This window comes from Dromiciops gliroides, chromosome 4 (assembly GCF_019393635.1).
Source record: "Dromiciops gliroides isolate mDroGli1 chromosome 4, mDroGli1.pri, whole genome shotgun sequence".
Classification (NCBI taxonomy): domain Eukaryota; kingdom Metazoa; phylum Chordata; class Mammalia; order Microbiotheria; family Microbiotheriidae; genus Dromiciops; species Dromiciops gliroides.
The window spans coordinates 94,029,124-94,048,701 of NC_057864.1; the positions used below are offsets into that span (position 1 = coordinate 94,029,124).

Here is a 19,578-nt window from a genome sequence, read left to right on the forward strand (position 1 = left end):
GCAATTCTGCCTCAATATTACTCTTCAAAATTTGAGCCAAAAGAATCAGGAGAAGCATAAGAAGATAAACATGAAAGACCAATTATAAGGGATTTAGAATTTCCAACTATTTAATTCTTATATGGGAAAACATCTGTAACTCTTAAGAATATTATCATTACTAGGGTAGTTTGAGAGCATACATAGATTGAAGGCTTGAGGTTGAATTGATTTATGATGGGATGATCCTTAAAAAAAAAATAAAATTAGTTAGGGAGAGGTAAAATGGAGCAACTTATCTCATACAAAAGAGGCATTAATGAAAGAACTGTTACAGTGGAGCTAAGAAGGGAGTGGAGGGCTGGTAGTGCTAGAACCTTATTCTCATAACTGTGTTAAAAAGGGAATAACATGTACATATAGAAGGGTATAAGTCTTCTTAACTTACAGAGAAATAGGAGGGTGAGGGGATAGAATAAGGGAGGGACTCTTAGAAAGGTGTGAAGATTACTAAATAAAAGGGCAAGTGAATAAGATAAGGGAGGGACTATTTAGAAGGGTGTGTAAATTAAGAAAGAGAAGGGTAAGAAGAAAGGATAAGAGAGGGAGTCTTAGAAGAATGGGTAGATTAAGAAATAGGAGGGTAAAGGGAGAGGATAAGGGAGGAGCTCTTAGAAGGGGTACAAATTAGGGAGGTGGTAATCAGAATTAGCCATCTGAGGAGGAATAGGGCAAAAAGAGAGGAGAGGTTAAACAGTGACAAAAAAATAGATGGAGGTAAAGACACAACCAGTAATTATAACTTTGTTTATTTTTTATTTTATTTTTTTTGTGGGGGGCAGTGAGGGTTAAGTGACTTGCCCAGGGTCACACAGCTAGTAAGTGTCAAGTGTCTACGGTAACATTTGAACTCAGGTCCTCCTGAATCCAGGGTTGGTGATGCTTTATCCACTGTGCCACCTAGCTGCCCCAGTAATTATAACTTTGAATGTGAATGGGGGTAAACTCCCCCATAAAACAGAAAAAAGATAGCAGAATGGATCAAAAACCAGAATCCATCTACATATGGTTTACAAAAATCATATTTAAAAATTAGAGCCACACATGGAATAAAAATAAAGGGCTAGAGTGGAATTTATTATGCTTCAGCTGATGCAAAAAAAAAATGCAGGGGTAACAATCATGATCTCAGACTAAATTAAAACTAAAATACGTTTAATTGACAGAGATAAACAGGGAAGGTACATTATGTTAAAAGGTACCATAGATAATGAAATAATATCAATACTATTTGCACCAAATGCTATAGCATTCAAATTCTTAAAGGAAAAACTAAATAAATTACAGGTGGAAATAGATAGCAAAACTATAACATTGTAGGACTACCAAACTCCTTTTATGAAACAAATATGGTGCTGATAGGTAAACCAAAAAGAGTGAAAACAGAGAAAAAAACAATATGGATCAATTTCACTAATGAATATGGGTGCAAAAATTCTAAATAAAATATTAGCTAGAAGATGTCACAAAGATTATATACATGGTGACAAAGGAGATTTATACTGGAAATGCAGGGATGATTTAAATAAGGAAAACTGTTAACATAATTGATTATATCAATAACAAAAGTAACAAAAATCATGATTTTAACAACAGATGCAAAAAAAACTTTTGACAAAATAAAACAAATACTCATTCCTATTAGAAACACTTGAATGCATAAGTATCTGCCTTTTTTTTTTTTTTTGGCAAGGCAATGAGGGTTAAGTGATTTGCCCAGGGTCACACAGCTTAGTAAGTGTCAAGTGTCTAAGGCTGAATTTGAACTCAGGCCCTCCTGAATCCAGGGCCAGGGCTTTATCCACTGAGCTACCTAGCTGCCCCCTTGAACACATAAGTATCAATGGAGTTTTCCTTAGAATGATAAGAAGCATCTACCTAAAACCATCAGCAAGCAATATTTGTAATAATGATAAGCTAGAAGCCTTCCCAATAAGATCAGGAATGAAACAAGGATGCCTATCATCATCAACAGTATTTATTATTGATTTGGAAATGTTGGCAATAGTGTTTGGAATAAGAATTCACTATTTGGTCAAAACTGTTAGGAAAACTGTAAAGTAGTCTGGCAGAAACTAAGTAAAAACCAATATCTTACATCATTTACCAAGATACGGTCAAAATGGATAAATGACCTAGACATGCAAATTAAAACAACTTTGAGGGGCAGCTAGATGGTGCAGTGGTTAAAGCACCAGCCCTGGATTCAGGAGTACCTGAGTCCAAATCCGGCCTCAGACACTTGACACTAACTAGCTGTGTGACCCTGGGCAAGTCACTTAACCCCCCCATTGCCTGCAAAAAAAACCAAAAAAACAAACAAACAAAACAAAACAAAACAACTTTGAGATATCATTTCCACCTATGAGATTGGCTAAAATGATAGAAGGGAAAAATGTAAAATATTGGAGGGGATGTAGAAAAATTGGGACACTAATTCGCTGTTGGTGGAACTGTGAATTGATCCAACCATTTTGGAAAGCATTCTGGAATTATGCCTAAAGAGTTATTAAACTACCTATACCCTTTGACCCAACAATGCCACTACTAGATTTGTTTCCCAAGATGATCAGGGAAAAAGGAAATGAATCTATATGTTCTAAAATGTTTATAGCAGTAGCTTTGCGGTAGCAAAGAACTAGAAATTAAGGGGATATCCATTAAGTTGTAGTATATGATTGTGGTGGATTACTACTGTGTTGTAAGAAATGAGGAGGCACTTAAAAAAACAAACAAACCCCTAATTAACTTTAGGGGCAGCTAGGTGGCACAATGGATAGAGCACTGGCCCTGGAGTCAGGAGTACCTGAGTTCAAATCCGGCCTCAGACACTTAACACTTACTAGCTGTGTGACCCTGGGCAAGTCACTTAACCCCACTGCCTCACTGAAAAAAAAAAAACAAAAACAAAAACTAAGAAATGAGGAGGAAGCTGATTTTAGAAAAACAAGAAAAGACTTGCAGGAAATAATAAAGAGGGAAATGAGAAGAACCAAGAGAACATTGGCTATATTAACAGCAATACTGCTCAAGGAATAACTGAATGAATAAGCTATTCTAAGCATTATAAATGTTCAAATCAACTAAAAAGCTCTTAGGAAGTAAGATGCTATAAGGAAGACAGCTTGGAACTTAAAATGTAACCCCCCAAATAAAAGATGATTCTTCCAAAGGGTACACTTATTTCAATAAAAAATGTACAGGGTAATATGTGAAAGGAAATCCAGCTACCTCATGGCTTCTAGCTACACAAATTCCATTTTACAGGAGCACAATTCAGGTAAAATGCACAAAGTATAGATTACAAAATTGAGAAATGCTACCCAATGGAATAACATTTTCGCCTAGTAGCTTCTGGTCATAAATATGAAGAAATGATGGCTTTAATCACAACTTGAGTGACATGTATGTGTGTGATGTGTATGTGCGAAGCATCATCTTGACAACAATAAAGCTATGTCTCTCACAGTGAGCATTAAATCAGAGAATTCGAACTTTGAAAACTTGCCACGAAGCATTCAAACTCATTTAAAATCATTTTTATCTATCAGTGAACAACAGATTAAAAATTTATCTAAAAGCATTTAGAAAATGCCAGATACCTCATGAGTTAAGTATAGGGAATACAATGACAAAACGAAAACTAGTCCTCACCCTCATGAAATTCAGATTATACTGAAGGGACACAGCACTCACATGGAGAAGTACAAGATGAGTTAAGGGGGAGAGAATACTGAAAACAACAAGAATCATGAAAGACTTCCCATTGGAGACAGCATCAAAGTTGAGCCTTGAACAAACTGAGCACTCCTGTGAGGTTGAAGTGAGAAGCAAACCCATTCCAGGGACACAGGGTAACCTGTGTAAAGGGCCCTTGCTTAGGTAAGAGACTGAATGTCAAGTTTAGGCACCAGCCCTTTTGGCTGGAATATAGATTATGTGAAAGAGTCATGTAAAATAAGCTTGAAAGAATAGGCTGATTTCAGACTGTGAAGGACTTTAAATATCAAAATGAAAAAAATTAGTATTTTACCCTATAGGTAGTTGGAAGCCACTGATGATTCATTATCAGGGGACTATATCAGTTACTTTTGTGAGAATTCAATATTTATATGCTAACCCATGAACCAAACTTCTACTATCTTCCAATTTACCTATCATCAAATCCCATTTTTATCTAAGTGTACCTGGTAGAGTTTTAGATTTGCTCTTATTTTGTATTTTCTCCAAGTTGTCTGAATAACTCGAGCAGCTCGTGTTTCTTTGCGAAGATCTAAAAGCCTTGCACAAAGAAATGACAAATAGGTAATAACAACCTGAAAAGAAAACATGAGACATGATCAAAGGAACATAGAGATTACAGAATATTAACTGATGAAAATTTAATTAGTACTGAAAATATCATTTACTTACCCTCTCATCAGGAATTGTATTAGACATGTCTGCATGATGAATCATAGCAGGTATTCCACCAAGATCTCCCACTGCAGTGCTAACCAACTGAAAGTTTTTTTTCTCATTGTCTAGGAGCTCTTTGTATAACACTGAGCTGTTTGTTGCTATATAGTCCAAAAAGAGGCAAATTAGAATGACCATAAAAATTCTTTGACATAGCAAAGAAATCATATAAAAGCTTGTCAAAAAATGACTAACCATGATCAAATCCTCCAAAACAAATATCCAAACTACTTCCATCAGATTCAGAAGATGAATTTAGTGCCACTGAATCAGTTTTTGTATATTCCACTGTTTGCGTGGTACGCTGGCATATAGCTTCAAAAGGCACATAGCAAGGATGATAATGATGAATCAGATAACATAATACTCGTCCATCTGAGAAAGACACTGTAAAGTTTTCTACCTGATTGAAAATTTAAAGAAAAAATTTCAGTTTAGTTTTCTCAGTTGTTAAAAATCTATTAGCAATTAAGTATTTTAACTGGTTTCTAATTTACTTTTTAAAATTTAAAGGAAAATTGTTGCTTAAGAAAGTTAGATTTCATAACATTGTCTCTAAAGCTCTAATACTTAGAAGAAAAGTGGGAAATGATCAATAGGTTTTAAAGTTATTTTGTATAAACTAAAACTGATATAACAAAGGAAAAAATTATAATTTTAACTTTTATTTTTATTTTCTTTAACTCATCATATTTTCTTTATTGTAGGTACTATATCCAAGTAAATATTTGGGGGCTTTTTGTTGTTTTTTTAATAATTCACTCCACTGAAACATATGACCCATTTAAAATTTAAAGTTAGAATTTGTGCAGGATGAAATCAAATAATTTGTTCATGATCACAAACATATTCAAAAGGCAGGAACTTCAGCCCAGGTCATTCTGACTCCCTATATCTATAATACCATACTGCCTTTCCTGTTCAGCAGAACTTTTAAAAAAGTAATTGCTGTAACTTTTAAAAGATATGCTTTAAAAAACACACACACACAAATATCTATAACGGGTGACCAGAAAAAATAACAAACTTCATTGCTACTTAGTCATATTTTAAAACAAAACTAATTAATGACAAGAATAACTAAAGGGCAGCTAGGTGGCACAGTGGATAAAGCACCGGCCCTGGAGTCAGAAGGACCTGAGTTCAGGTCCAGCCTCAGACACTTGACACTTACTAGCTGTGTGACACTGGGCAAGTCACTTAACCCCAATTGCCTCACCAAAAAAAAAAAAAAAAAGAATAACTAAGCATCTCTTCCTCTAAAACATTATAAAAATGCCATGATTTTGCTTTTAAGGTAATAAAACACATGGTCCTTACACAAAATCTCTGTGTTTATATAGGTGAATCCATATAGGTTATGTCCCACTAAGGAAAAGTGCCCAAACATATTAAAGAAAAAGAGGAACATATGTATATATCACATGGCTCACCTTAGAAACAAACTCTTACTTGAGGATTGAAATCTACTACTTTTAAAACATACCTTTAAAAAAAGAAAATTTATATTTTGAAAAGAAATGAAAAATTTAGGTGAAAATACATATTAACTTACTTTGTTGTTATAGAATGCACAAACAGCATTTACCCAATCCATCAGTAATTTTACATTTTCACTATGGTGTTCCAAGGAAAAACTACTCCTACTTTTGTTCACATGGGTCAGGCCATTAGGATATGTTGATAGTGCAGTAATTTTTCTTTTTACATTTAGTGAATGCTTTAAAAATATAATTTCTTCCTTTAAGTGCTCTAAGTTAAGCAAAATGTCCACCTGAAAGAGAACAAAGTTACTAAAAACAAAGGGCTCACTTACATATTATGGTAATCTATAATTTTTAGTATAGAAACTAAAAAATTCTAACATCTACCTAAAGAAAAGTTAAACAAGTAGTATGAGCTTGCAATGCCCTAAATTGAATAAATACATTAACCTAAGAAAATAATATCCTCACAGCACTTTCCTAAAATTTTATCAAATATAAGTGACTAAAAAAGATTGATATGTTCAAAAAGAAAAAGATGAATTATAAAAATAAAAGCATTAGAATAAGGGCAGAAAGAATGACAAGCAGAAAGAGTAGAAAAGGAATGTTTTTTAATGTAGCATTGAAGAAGATAGTTGGACCACTGTTTAAATCTAGGAAGAAGAAGATCCTGGCCATAAATAAGTGTTCCTAAAAAGAGCCAGTAATAACATACTTGTCTAAAGTCCTGCACATCTAATAAAAATGGCTTTAATCTAAAAAAGCAAGGGAGATACCTGACTACCCAAGAAGCTAATTGAAACAGAGATTAACAATGTAAGACATACAGTAGTAGAGATTGATGAAAAATTCACAGGAGACAAAATCAAAACAATCATAAAGATCGTGACAAGGCCATCAATTTTAGATTCACAAAGGACCTTAGAGGTCATCTAGTCCAAATCATTAATACAAAAGGAGAAACTGAAATCATAAAAGTTAAATGAGTTTTCCATGGTCACATATGTAGTAGTGGAGTAAGAATTTTAACGCAGGAAGACTGATTCTAGGGCTTCTGACACATACACACAAAAGCACAAAGTAGCAATGACAAGCAAAGTGAACTAGATATTCTAATGCTAGTAGGCAAAGATGACTTCTTTAATAATACTGAGATATGAGGAGCAGCTAGGTAGCACAGTGGATAGAGCACCGGCCCTGGATTCAGGAGGACCTGAGTTCAAATCTGGCCTCAGACACTTAACATTTACTAGCTGTGTGACCCTGGGCAAGTCACTTAACCCCAATTGCCCCACCCCCCCCAACCCCACAAAAAACAAAAACAAATAATACTGAGATATGATAAGATGAGAACTTTTACTGGAATAAGTCTCTAGAAAGGTATACCCATTCAAATGTAAAAAAATGTATAAGGGAAGGAGAATAGCATATACATATATATTCATTCATGTGATCTAGGCAAGAAATACAATGATCATTTAAGAGAAGATCAGCAGAGACAGAAGTGATGTCATTGGTATATATTTCAGACCATATGGACAGAGAAAAGGAAATTGATTGGGATTTTGGGAAAAAGATCCTAAGCCTGGCAGGGAAATGTGGCACAGGAGGGATGGAAGTTTCAATTATATGGGACTCATTCTGCCCAAATCAGAACAATTTATCATTTACCTGGCTATTTGATTCTTTAAAAGGTATTAGGAACCAAAGAGTTTCGAATATATTGTGCATATGATTTTCATTTGTTTCAATCAGGGCAGTAAATGACAGTAAGCTTAGGTGATGAAGGGAAATAATCACTCTAATTTAGAACTTTTGATAAAGGAAAGCAAAACCAGGAATGATCTGAAGTAGAAACTAGACTGAGGAGAATAAGAGATTTCAAAGCAGTCTCAAAGTACTAAAATTCCAAAGAGGTAATTAGCCTAAGAGGGAAGGGAAGCTCTCAAAAATTGAAATTCTGTAATAACAATTCCAAAGAGAGGAAAAAGGAGAGTTTTCTAAGAAACTATACATAGACATATAACCTATATCAGATTACTTTCTGTCTTGGGGAGGGGTGAGGGAATGGAGGGAGGAAGAAAAATTTGGAACTAAAAATCTTATGAAAAGAAATGTTGAAAACGTTTTACATGTAACTGGAAAATAATAAAATACTTTTATGACTAAAAAAAAGAAACTATACATAGGAAACTCAACCACAAACTGATTTTGCCTAAAAGAAAATCCATAAAAAGAAAATAGAAGATAGGGCAAACAATGAAAGATGAATACAAAAGCACAGCATGGTCCTGTAAGAATAACAGAAGCACTATATACTTCAGAATTAACTCTAAGAATTTCAAAGTTGGTAGGGTTGTTACGTAGTTGGAAATAATCAGTCCAACTAATATCAAAGCAAGATTCCACTTTACAACTAATAAGTCTTTGACTGAGGAAGCTAGGTGGCACAGTAGAGGCGGGAACATCTGAGTTCAAATCCAGCCTCAGATGCTTAATAGCTGCGTCCCTGAACAAATTACGTTAACCTCTATCTGCCCTAGTTCCCTCAACTATAAAATAGGGATAATAACAGCACTTGCCTTACAAGGGTTGTTATAAGAATCAAATGAGATATTTGTAAAGTGCTTAGCACACAGTAAGTGCTTAATAATTGCTTATTTTCTTGCTTTGCTTGAGGACCTTCAATAAAGGGTACCTACTACCTCCTGTGGTAGCCCCAGGAGCCATATTTCACTTTGAAGATAAACTCTAATTACTAGGTACTTTTTCTTTACATCAAACCTAAATTCAGCTTTGTCATTTCCACCAATTGTACCTAGTTCTGTCCCCTGCAGACGAACAGAACAAATGTATTTTCTCTTCCAGGTGAGAGTCCTTCAGATCATGTCTCTCAGGAAGTGTTCTCTTCTTGAGGCTAAACACCCCATTTCCTTCAAGTGATACTCATGACATGAATATGGGGCCCTTTTCTGACAAGACTCGCCTCCCCGGGTCACTCTCCATCTCCTACCAAATGCAATACAGACTCAAACACAATAATCTGGGTGGGGTCCCAACAAGATAAGAGTACAGCAGGACTATCACCTACTAGTCTTGAACATTATGCTTGTATTGAGTTTATATTCTACCAAAACTCCCAAATCATTTTCAAACTAATTCCTAGCCATACTTCTTCCAACTTATAACCCTAAAGTTGATTTGTTTTTTGCCAGACAATGCAACTCAGTATTGTGACTCATTTTTTTTTTTTTACACTTAAGGGAGTGAAGGCGAAAGGACACTGGAAGGGGCAAATTAATAAAAAATAATTTGCTGTTATTTGAAAAATTAAACTATTGAAAAGGATAAATAAATAACAAGTAAGTTTGAAGGAAGGAAAGCATTAAAAATGGGTAAATCAAGAAAGGACTTGAGTAGGAAATGACTCTTGGGCAGAAATGTGGAGGGAGCTAAGGCAACATGCCCAATGTAGGAATTTGGTTTGTTTAACTATGCATAAGTCACAGGAGTCTTGTTTTTTCTTTTTCCTTTTTTCAATGGGAAGAGGAGAGGGAGGAAGCAAAGAAATAAATGCTTGGTAAAGGGGGAATAGCAGGGAAAGAAACGGGAAGTTTTGCCTGTTTTTTTGAGTTGGAAACTGACGATTGTCTTCAAGTTTTGAAAAATGTTTCACATGCAGAAAGATTAGATGTGTTCTTGGCTCTACCTCAGGGATCCCTTCCATTCTAGACTATGTGCTTTTATTACTTCTACAATTCTAAATATTTGTTAAATTGAATGATAAATTTAAAAAGATGTTTTTAAAGTAATCGCAAAAATGTTTTAAATCCACAGTACCTGAAAAGTAAGTGCTATTTTCCAAAGCAATGTTAGAGTTCGTTCTCTGTGGCTATCCACGATATCCTTAGACTGAATGATATTCCCTGTAATAGATGAGATAGCCAGAAAAGTTATGCATAAATTTTTCCTGAAGGAAGTACAAACCTAAACTCTATTTAGCTATTACCTTGCTCATCACTCAATGGAACTCCATATTCTTTCAGCACTTGAAAAACAATATCAACATTGTGAATCCTTTGAAGGCGACTTATTGCAGGAATCCTAAGTTTCTTTGAAAGGTTCCAATTCTTTGTGAGAAGCTCCATGGCCCTCCTATCAATAATGAAAAGGAGGTTTAAAGATTAAACTGTAGTGTTTGTTTTTTTAAGGTAGCCCACATTACAATTTTTTAATATGTACTTCCATATATGAGAAAAGTGTGGGAAAATGGATAGAGTGCTGTTGTTTGTTCTGATTTTGTCCTTTTTCCTCAAAGAGGACCAATAACATCTCAAGGATGATGTCTTGACTTGTACATAAATTGAATTTAAGTGAGGCAGAGCTACAAAAAGTTTCAAAGTCACCAGCCTCACTTTGTCCTCCAGAATGATGGAAGTCCAGACAAAAGTCGAGACAACTGGTGATAGCCTGGGATGCAGAGTGCTAAGCTTGAAATTGGAGAGAGCTGGGTTCAGATTTCACCTCTTCCACTTCCTAAACACTCTAGGCAAATAACTTAAGGTCTATTTTCTTCATGAAAGAGGTCACTGGAGAGGAGACTCCAAAGTAAGAAGTAAGTCACAGAGCAAATAAGTATCTGGGGCAGGGTTTGTATATAGGTCTTCACATGCCAGATTACAAATCCAACATTCTATCCATTATACCATGCTGTTATATCAATTTCCACAATTGTATATATATGGTTCCTGAAAAACTATATAGTTAAAAGTACATCAGTTAAGTGTTTTAAAATCAAGGATAGTTGCTTCAGCTTGAGAAGGTAGATGCCAGAAGCATTTTATAAAGTAACTGTTGTTCTTCCTATATTTCAAAGATTAAACTTGTGAGGAGAGCTAAAGTTATTATACAGAGAATTATTTTAATAAATAATTCATCTGATTAGACCTCTAGCCTGTGTTGTTTTTTTTTTCCTCACACCTCAAGATGAAGCTCTCTTCTCTGACATAGCAATTATCTGCTATGGATGGAGAATTCTTTGGAAGGTAACATCCAGATATTGCCTATCTTTTAATTTCACATCATATAGGAGGTCACTCTTTTAAAACAGGCATTGTCATTAAAGAACTTTATAAGGAAAAAAAAAGATGGGGGGTGGTGGGAGGAGCAGTTAAGAACCTCAATGCACCATTGTTTGAAAAGTATGCATGCCTCTAACTTTTGAATGATTCCAAAATGGAAGTTAAATCATTGAATGCTAACACAAAAGTTGAAGACAACTGGAAGAAGGAAATTGGACTATAGTGGAATGGTAGTTTCAGGCAGAACTTTTTCTTGGTTACCCCAAATTTCTAGTCTGTGCTAATAAGAACCATAACTTACACAAGACGAACTCCACATTTTAAGTCTACAGCAAGATTTGTTACAGCAAATTCAAATTCATCAAGTGGTGTTTGAATATGGCTAACAGGTAATCCCAAAAAGCCAAGATGGCGGGAAAGGTCACCTTCGCCACTAAGGAAGTCTCGTGAAAAAGCCAAAAGAATCTCTTTGCTGGCCTGAGGAGAAAAAAATACACAATATTTATATCTACTAAGTAATATTTTTTACAATATTAGAACATTGAGTTTTCAATTGAAAATACACTGCAAAGAAAAAAATAAACAATATATGCAAAATTTGAAAAAGTTTAGCTATCTAGTTTCAATTCTAATCATTCATCACACAGTTCAAATCAAAATTGTGTGTGGCAGAAATATTACTATATGTCTTTAATGTAGCCTATAATTAAAAGTTTTTAAATCACTTGGAGAAATCAAACAGTTTAATGAAAACTTCTAAGTAGGTCTATAACCATAGGAGATCAAATAAAGAAAACAAAGTCTTTTATGTACAAAAATATTTATAGCAGCTCTTTTTGTGGTGGCAAAAAACTGTAAACTAAGATGTCCAACAATTGAGAAATGCTTGAATAATTTGTGGTATACAAATGTGGAACACATTTGTGCTGTAAGAAATGAGAAAAAAGATCATTTCATAATCACATGGAAAGACTTATGTGGACTAATGCAGAGTAAAGTAAAAAGAACCAGAAGAAATATTTATACTATAACATTAATTTTAAAAGGGACTAATTTTGAAGACTTCTATGAGATGATGAAAATTGAAATGAGCAGAACCAGGAGAACAATTTATATGCCACCAATAACAATACCGTAAAAACCAACAACTTTGAAAGCTGGAAGAACTCTGATCAATACAATACAATGACCATTAATGATTCTAGAGGACAATGATGAAATATACTATGCATATTAAAAAGAAATGATAGGTTTAGAAGGTGGAATGAAGACATATATTTCTGTGTACAGCACTAAGGGAATGTGTTTCTAATAATTAAGTGCATTACAAAGGACAAAAATGGCTAAAATAGTAAATAAATAAAATCATACCTTGAATTCTGCATCTTTACAAAAGAGACAAGGATCATGGTCAATAAGTCTAGATAGTTTAGCACGATCAAGAAAACAGACCAGTAGTAATAACTTTTTCAAAGTAAACCTAGACAAAGCTTCTTCATGACCTTAAAATGAAATAAAAATTAACAAGTTTGTGCAGTGTCTGGCAGACTTAAAACTTAACAAATGATTTTCAATTGAATGAAGTGGCAGCTCTGAAATAACATCTTAAATATAAAAATAATTACCATCCCCATAAAGGTGAGGTACAGAAGGATGTCTGTATTCAGCTGCTATATCAGGGTTCCAAAGTAGACGATTCAGAATAAATATGGCCAAACCTGCAACATCACTGTTATTTTCCAAAGAGATCAGTTCTCCATAGACAGTCTGAAATAAATATGGGGTAGGTTTTTTTTAGTTCTTTAAATTTGCTATTACTCTGTACACCAAGAACTCCAAAGTACAACATGATACCTAATCTGTAGCCAATTTTTAGTACATCCCATTTTAGCTTACAGAACCTCAAATTTTCATAATAATGCATGTGATCCTATCTCCATCAAAAAAAAAAAATCCAAGTTCTGAGTTATGTACCCTTATTTGTTGCACATATTTAGATAGGAGGCCAGATAATGCCACAGGACAATAACATAGAATCAAACCCCAAAATATAACCTTTGGATAAATAATATTAAAAGTGTGAAATATGAAGTAACTTTTTTAATACTTTCCCTTTTTTTAACAAAAGGAATGGATCTTTCTAACAAAATATGAACCTCATATTCTACAAAATAGTGACTCTTTCCTTCCTAGACATACAAAAATTATCCTCAGATCTACTAAACATTTTATTAAAATTTCTGATCTATTCAATAATGAATACAAATAAAATACAAAATAATGAACATGAATAAAATACAAAATTTTAAATGCAAAAATTTCCCCCAATAACATACCTCTAAACCTATACGTAGCCACAATGGATTATATGATAACAGCCAGTTGAGAATTTTCTGCCGCTCCCCTTAAATGTGAAAAAACAAACTCATAAATCACCAAGATGACCACTAATACCAGAGTTTACTTTATGAAATCAACTACAACTTTTATGAAAAAAGTAAATTAATAAAAGAATATATGTATTTATGTTATAAAATACTTGCAGAATTTAGCACTTCGGGAAAAAGTAACTATACAGCTTTAAGAAACAAGGACATAGGGGGTAGCTAGGTAGTGCAGTGGATAAAGTACCAGCCCTGGATTCAGGAGGACCTGAGTTCAAATCCAGCCTCAGACACATGAAACTTACTAGCTGTGTGACCACGGGCAAGTCACTTAACCCTCATTGCCCCACAAAAAAAAGAAAGAAACAAGGACATAACATGTTTCACTATGAAATGAAAATATAACATTAATTACTAATTATTCATAAATATTAAATCAAAGTTTTTACAGTCTTCTTACCCACATCTTTCCAGAGATGTTTATCCTTCCGAACAAGTAATCGTCTAGCTTCAATCTCAATTTCTAGCTTTTTAATAGCTTTAACCATTTTTTCTGATGTAAATAAATGGCAAGCCTTACGGCGTAATCTGTTCAATCTACAACGAGCAGTATATGCTCTAAGAGACATTTCATCTTTTGTAGGTGCTCTTGGAACGCTTATTTTATAATGATTCTCCACTCCCAAAAGGAGAGTAACAGCATTTACTATCAAAAGAGAAAGGATACACAAGACTGGTTAGCTTGTCATAACAAAGTTATATAGAGAATTTAGATTTTAATCTTTTTTAGCTTTTTAAAATATTTGTCACAATAACCTCAATTTTTAGATGTAAAGAGTAATTCACAAATAAAGATCAACATACTACAAAGCAGTAACAGCACAGTTTCTACAGTTTCCATATAAAAAGTGTCAAGTTAGGAAAACAAAAATAAATATAGCAAGAACTATTAGAATGTGATGTTTATTTAAAATGGGAGAGTTTAAAATTTTAAATTATACTGTAACTTTTGCCTTCCTATAAGTTATGTCCATTACTAGTAGGTCTTGCCTTTATAGCAGGATTAAGTATCTCTTATTCAGTTTATTATTAAGTAATTATTATTAAGTAATCTCTTATTCACATGAAAGCTCTTCAAAAATTGGGAGACAATTATCATGTACTCCTAAACGATTCTCTTTTTCAGGTTTAAATATTTAAATTACCATAAGCCATTCTGTATATGGAATGATTTCCAGAATCCCCACCATTTAGGTAACCTCAAAATATAGGTTAAGGTGTCAATGTTAAGTAATATATACATAGGCATGCAACTAGTGTCAAAGACAACATTCAAACCCATGGCTCTTCTCATTCCAAAACCAATGCTCTTTGCATTAATACCAAAGGCTTCCTAACCTTAGTGATATGATTTGACAGGGAAATGACATACCATGACCTAGATACTATACTTCAATTAAGAGTATGATGGTATTGAGAGTCAAGTGTGGCTTCATGGATTGAGGGCTGACATTGAAGTCAGGAAGAACTCAGTTCAAGTACTACCTCCAACACATACTGGTTATGTGACCTTGAACAATTCCCTTAACCTCTCAGGGTCCCAGGCAACTTTCCAAGAATCAAAGTTGCAGATCTGCATTGGTAGAAGTTTCTCATTTAGAGTCCCCTATACCAACAAACTCAAAGATCTACAAAACAAACAGTAACACCAGAAGGGGGTGAGGAGGGAAGGGAAAGGAGAAGGAGGAGGAAGGAAAAAGGAGAACAGGGAAGTGAAAGGGGGAGATGGAGAAAGATGAGAGCAGGGTTCAGTTTGTTTGAAGCCATAGTTCAGTTTTCTGACAGCAGAATCATAGTAGTAAAAAGGAAACATGAGATGTGCAAATTAAGAGCACATGCAGCCCAAGTGTTTAAACAGAACTATTTATTCCTGACCTGTGACAGAGCCTTCCAAGATTGTACTGAACTGGTCAGTCACAGTCATAAACACTACCTTGACTCCAACATCGTGGTATCATTGATCTCCTCTTCAAGTACAAAGGACCAACAAGCTCTTCCTAAATTATCCCAAGAACACACTAAAATTCTGCCTTCTAAATGAAGCCAGTACTATTCTCCATTAATGCTAGTGCCTTCCCTCTGAGATCATCTCCAATTTTTCCTGTATGTTACCTTCTTTGAACACAGTTGTTTGCATGTTGTCTCCTTCATTAGACTGTGAGTTCCCTATGAGCAGGGACTACTTTTGCCTTTCTTTATATCTAGGTCATTTGAGTATTTTGGCACTGATACATTTCTCTTAACTTCAGTCAACTAAAATTCATCTTTTGTGGAACATGTCATAATTTATTACATAGTTTCTATTGATTTAAAAATAAATTATAATGGAATTTTTAAAAATCTGATGAAAAATTACATATTCATATTAAATTGTTTCACTGCAAGTCATGACATCACCTCTCGATGTCATGGTCCTCTTCGAGAATGAAGAAGAAACAACAACCAATTCTTAGATAAAATATATCTTAAAACAGAGACATAGATAATACTGTTTTACCTTGGGAAGTTTTTGCTTTTACTGTCAAATCATCAGGAGTTAGAATGAAATTTAACCACCAGGTGAAGCCTTGTTCCTGCTTTTCCTTCCAACGCTCATCATAAAACATGTTTCTGGCAGCAAATGGCAGGGGATGCCTAGGAATAACTAAAAATAAGCCATTATTTCATAAAATGAACATTTTTGTTCAAAATAACATACATGAAAAAGAAAGCAATAAGACTTAAGATATTTTTAAGGAACAAAAATAACTGTTAATGGGATTATCTGACTCACTGAAAAGAGTAAAAAAGGAATCTCGAAAAATTGCTGGGGGCAGCTAGATGGCGCAGTGGATAGAGCACTGGCCCTGGAGTCAGGAGTACCTGAGTTCAAATCCGGCCTCAGACACTTAACACTTACTAGCTGTGTGACCCTGGGCAAGTCACTTAACCCCAATTGCCTCACTAAAAAAAACAAAAAACAAAATAAAAAATAAAAGGTATACTTATAAAAAAAAGAAAAAGAAAAATTGCTGATGTTAAGAATAGTAATAAGTTTATTTTTTAAACCAGACTTGCAATTTCATCCATGTATAGAGCTCCAAATAAAGAATTTCCTTTACTAATGCAAATCAACCACTTTTCTGCACCTAGGAGCTTTTAAGTTGCCTGGGCCAGGGAGAGCGTAAGTGACTTGCCTTGGATCCCACCACCATTGAGAGTTTGGGGGCAGCTAGGTAACCTGTGTCTACCACATTTCTCTGATAGCAATATTAGTCCTCATAAAATGGAAAAGGAGGAAGAGCACTTTTCAGTTAGATTGCCAGATTTCACAATTTAGGGTAATTTTCTTCATAAATGATTAGTAGCCTATAGAAAACAATAATCGTAATTGGAATTTAACTATGTACCTAAATCTTTTCATGACTTCAAATAAAAAGTGGCAACTTAACTAAATTCTGAATTTGATTTATCGTTATGAATTTAAGAACTTTCTTGTAAAAATGAGTATTTCTACAACCCCTCACATATAGAGACAACATGGTTTAGAGGGTTTGTGTTAAAGTAAGAAAAACCAATGTTCATGGTCTGCCTCTAATGCATACTACCCGTGTAACCTTAGGAAAGTTACTTAACTTCTTAGTTTCTCAGGAAACAAAGACTAAATTACAGATAATTACCAAATGAACAGATCAGTGGAAATGGAGTAGTTAGGCGGCAAAATGGATAGAATGCTGGGCCTGGAATCAGAAAAAATTCCTCTTCCTGAGTTCAAATTTGGCCTTAGGCACTTACTGTGTGACCCTGGGCAAGTCACTTAACCCTGTTTGTCTTAGTTTCCTCATCTTTAAAACAAGCTGGAGAAGGTAAAGGCAAAACCACTCCAGTGTCTTTGCCAAGCAGGCCTCAAGTAGGGTCATGAAGAGTCGGACATGAGTGAAAAGCAAAACTGAACAAAAATGAGTGGAAAGAGTTTCTATAACCCTAACTTCTCCTCCCACTTCTAAATCCTCTACAATCTGGCTTCCAACCGCATCATTCAACTGAAATAACTCTCTCCAGAGTCATCAATGATGACAATTCCTAAATGGCCTTTTATCTATCCATATCCTTCTTTATTCCTCTGAAGCTTTTGACACTAATAATTACCCTCTTTTCTGAATACTTTCTCTTCTCTACATATTCATGACACTGCTCTCTACTGATTCTCTTACCTTCCTGATCACCACTTCTTAGTCTCTTGCTATATCAAAGGTCAGAGCCACTAATGGTGGATGTTCCCCAAGATTCTGTCCTAGGTCCTTTTCTCTTTTCCTTCTATGCTTTAATCACTTGGTTATCTCATCAACTCCTATTATCAAATGAGATAACAGTAAAGTACTGACCACTGTCCCTGCCACATATTGGGCAATGAATAAATAAATCTTTCCCGCCTCCCTTCTTACAGGTTCAATCATCTTTAGACAGGTGATTCTCAGATTTATTTATTCAGTCCTAAACCTCTCTCCTGATCTCCAATCTCATGCTACCAGATGTCTACAGGACAATTCAAGCTTGATGTCCCACAGAAATCTCAAATTAACATGGCCAAAACAAAACTCATTATCTTTCCTCTCAAATTTTACTGTTGAACTATCATTCTCCCACACACTTAGGCTTATAGCCTCGGAGTCATCACTTGCATTCACCCCACATACCCAATCTGTGGCCAGGTCTTATTGTTTCTACCTCCATAACATCTCTTATATATGTCCCCTTTTCTCCAGTTACACTTAAATATTATGTCAAGATTCTAATATAAAATTTTATTCTTGACTTATAAAACCTTTTTGTAAGCTGGCCTCTTCCTACCTTTCCAGCCTCCTCAAATACTTCCTCCTCCTTGTAGCCTACAATCCAATAACACTGGCCCTCTAAGGCATCTATCTCCCCGCTTTGTGTCTTTTCACTTGCTCTCCTTCCTACTTAGAATACTTCCCCTCCTCAGCTCTTTCTCCTAGCCTTCAAGACTCAGTTCAAACCCTCTCCTGGTCTCCATAATTGCCAAGTGCATTCTTTCTGAGATTGCCTTCCATTTACAATGTACTTATCTTATACGTATATAGTTGTTTGCATGATGTCTCCTCCTTGGCAAGGACTGTCTTTGTCTTTCTTTGTTCACATAGTCCAGTGCTTGGCTCCTAGTAAACACTTAGGAAATACTCATTGAATGATACACCTGAATTTTCTTACATGGATGAAATAACAGGTCTAAACTTCCATACCTCCCAAAAAAGGATTTCAGTCAAATTACCTGTCTTTAATGGTTTTATGAAAGTCAAATGAGATTGTGCCACAGCAACAACAGGCTTATTTATTCTGTTGATGACAAAGCCAGAAGTACCACATGCCAATGAATCTAAAACATAGCATTTAAAATCAAAGTTAATATTATAATCAAAAGATAAATCCCAAAGTATTTGATTAGTAAGGCGATAAAGACTTTAAAAACCAATCAACATGGGGCAGCTAGGTGGTACAGTGGATAAAACACCGGCCCTGGATTCAGGAGTACCTGAGTTCAAATCCGGCCTCAGACACTTGACACTTACTAGCTGTGTGACCCTGGGCAAGTCACTTAACCCTCATTGCCCCGCCAAAAAAAAAAAACAACAACCAACATGCAGCCCTCTGCAAACACATGTAGTAAAACTTTAATTCCATATTACCAGTTCAATTTCTCATTTGCAAATTCAGACAAAAAACCTTATCATCAATACAACTACTAAGTGGTAATAATAATGCTGAGGACTAGTAGAACAATATCCAAAAGATACACAAATCCTGAATACCATAAACATCTATTGAGCCCCTACTAGTATGTAGCAAGCTCTGTGCTAGGCTCCAAGGACACAAAGACAAAAATAAATGGTTCCTGCTCTTAAGCTTTTATTTTACTAGGGACAAACACCACAAAATCTTAGGATCATAGATTTAGAGACTGAAGAAACTTTCTGAGGTCATCTAGTATAACTTCATCATTTTAAACATATGCATATAAATATATGCAAAATATATAAAGTAAATGCAAAATAATTTCTGATAATGGGA

The 19,578-nt window shown here is 34.8% G+C and overlaps 1 protein-coding gene across 1 annotated transcript in view; it reads right to left on the reverse strand.

Moving 5' to 3' along the window:
- The window catches only part of ASPM (assembly factor for spindle microtubules), a 57,745-nt gene that overhangs the window by 25,359 nt on the left and 12,808 nt on the right, over nt 1–19,578 (reverse strand). The window contains exons 4-16 of the mRNA XM_043964417.1: nt 18,782–18,886; nt 16,007–16,153; nt 13,910–14,155; nt 13,402–13,469; nt 12,691–12,832; nt 12,437–12,567; nt 11,367–11,542; nt 9,994–10,139; nt 9,825–9,910; nt 6,053–6,271; nt 4,693–4,900; nt 4,453–4,598; nt 4,227–4,355 (exon numbers count right to left, since the gene is read on the reverse strand). Of these exons, the coding sequence (XP_043820352.1) occupies nt 4,227–4,355; nt 4,453–4,598; nt 4,693–4,900; nt 6,053–6,271; nt 9,825–9,910; nt 9,994–10,139; nt 11,367–11,542; nt 12,437–12,567; nt 12,691–12,832; nt 13,402–13,469; nt 13,910–14,155; nt 16,007–16,153; nt 18,782–18,886 (1,949 nt within the window). The remainder of the gene's footprint in view (nt 1–4,226; nt 4,356–4,452; nt 4,599–4,692; nt 4,901–6,052; nt 6,272–9,824; nt 9,911–9,993; nt 10,140–11,366; nt 11,543–12,436; nt 12,568–12,690; nt 12,833–13,401; nt 13,470–13,909; nt 14,156–16,006; nt 16,154–18,781; nt 18,887–19,578) is intronic.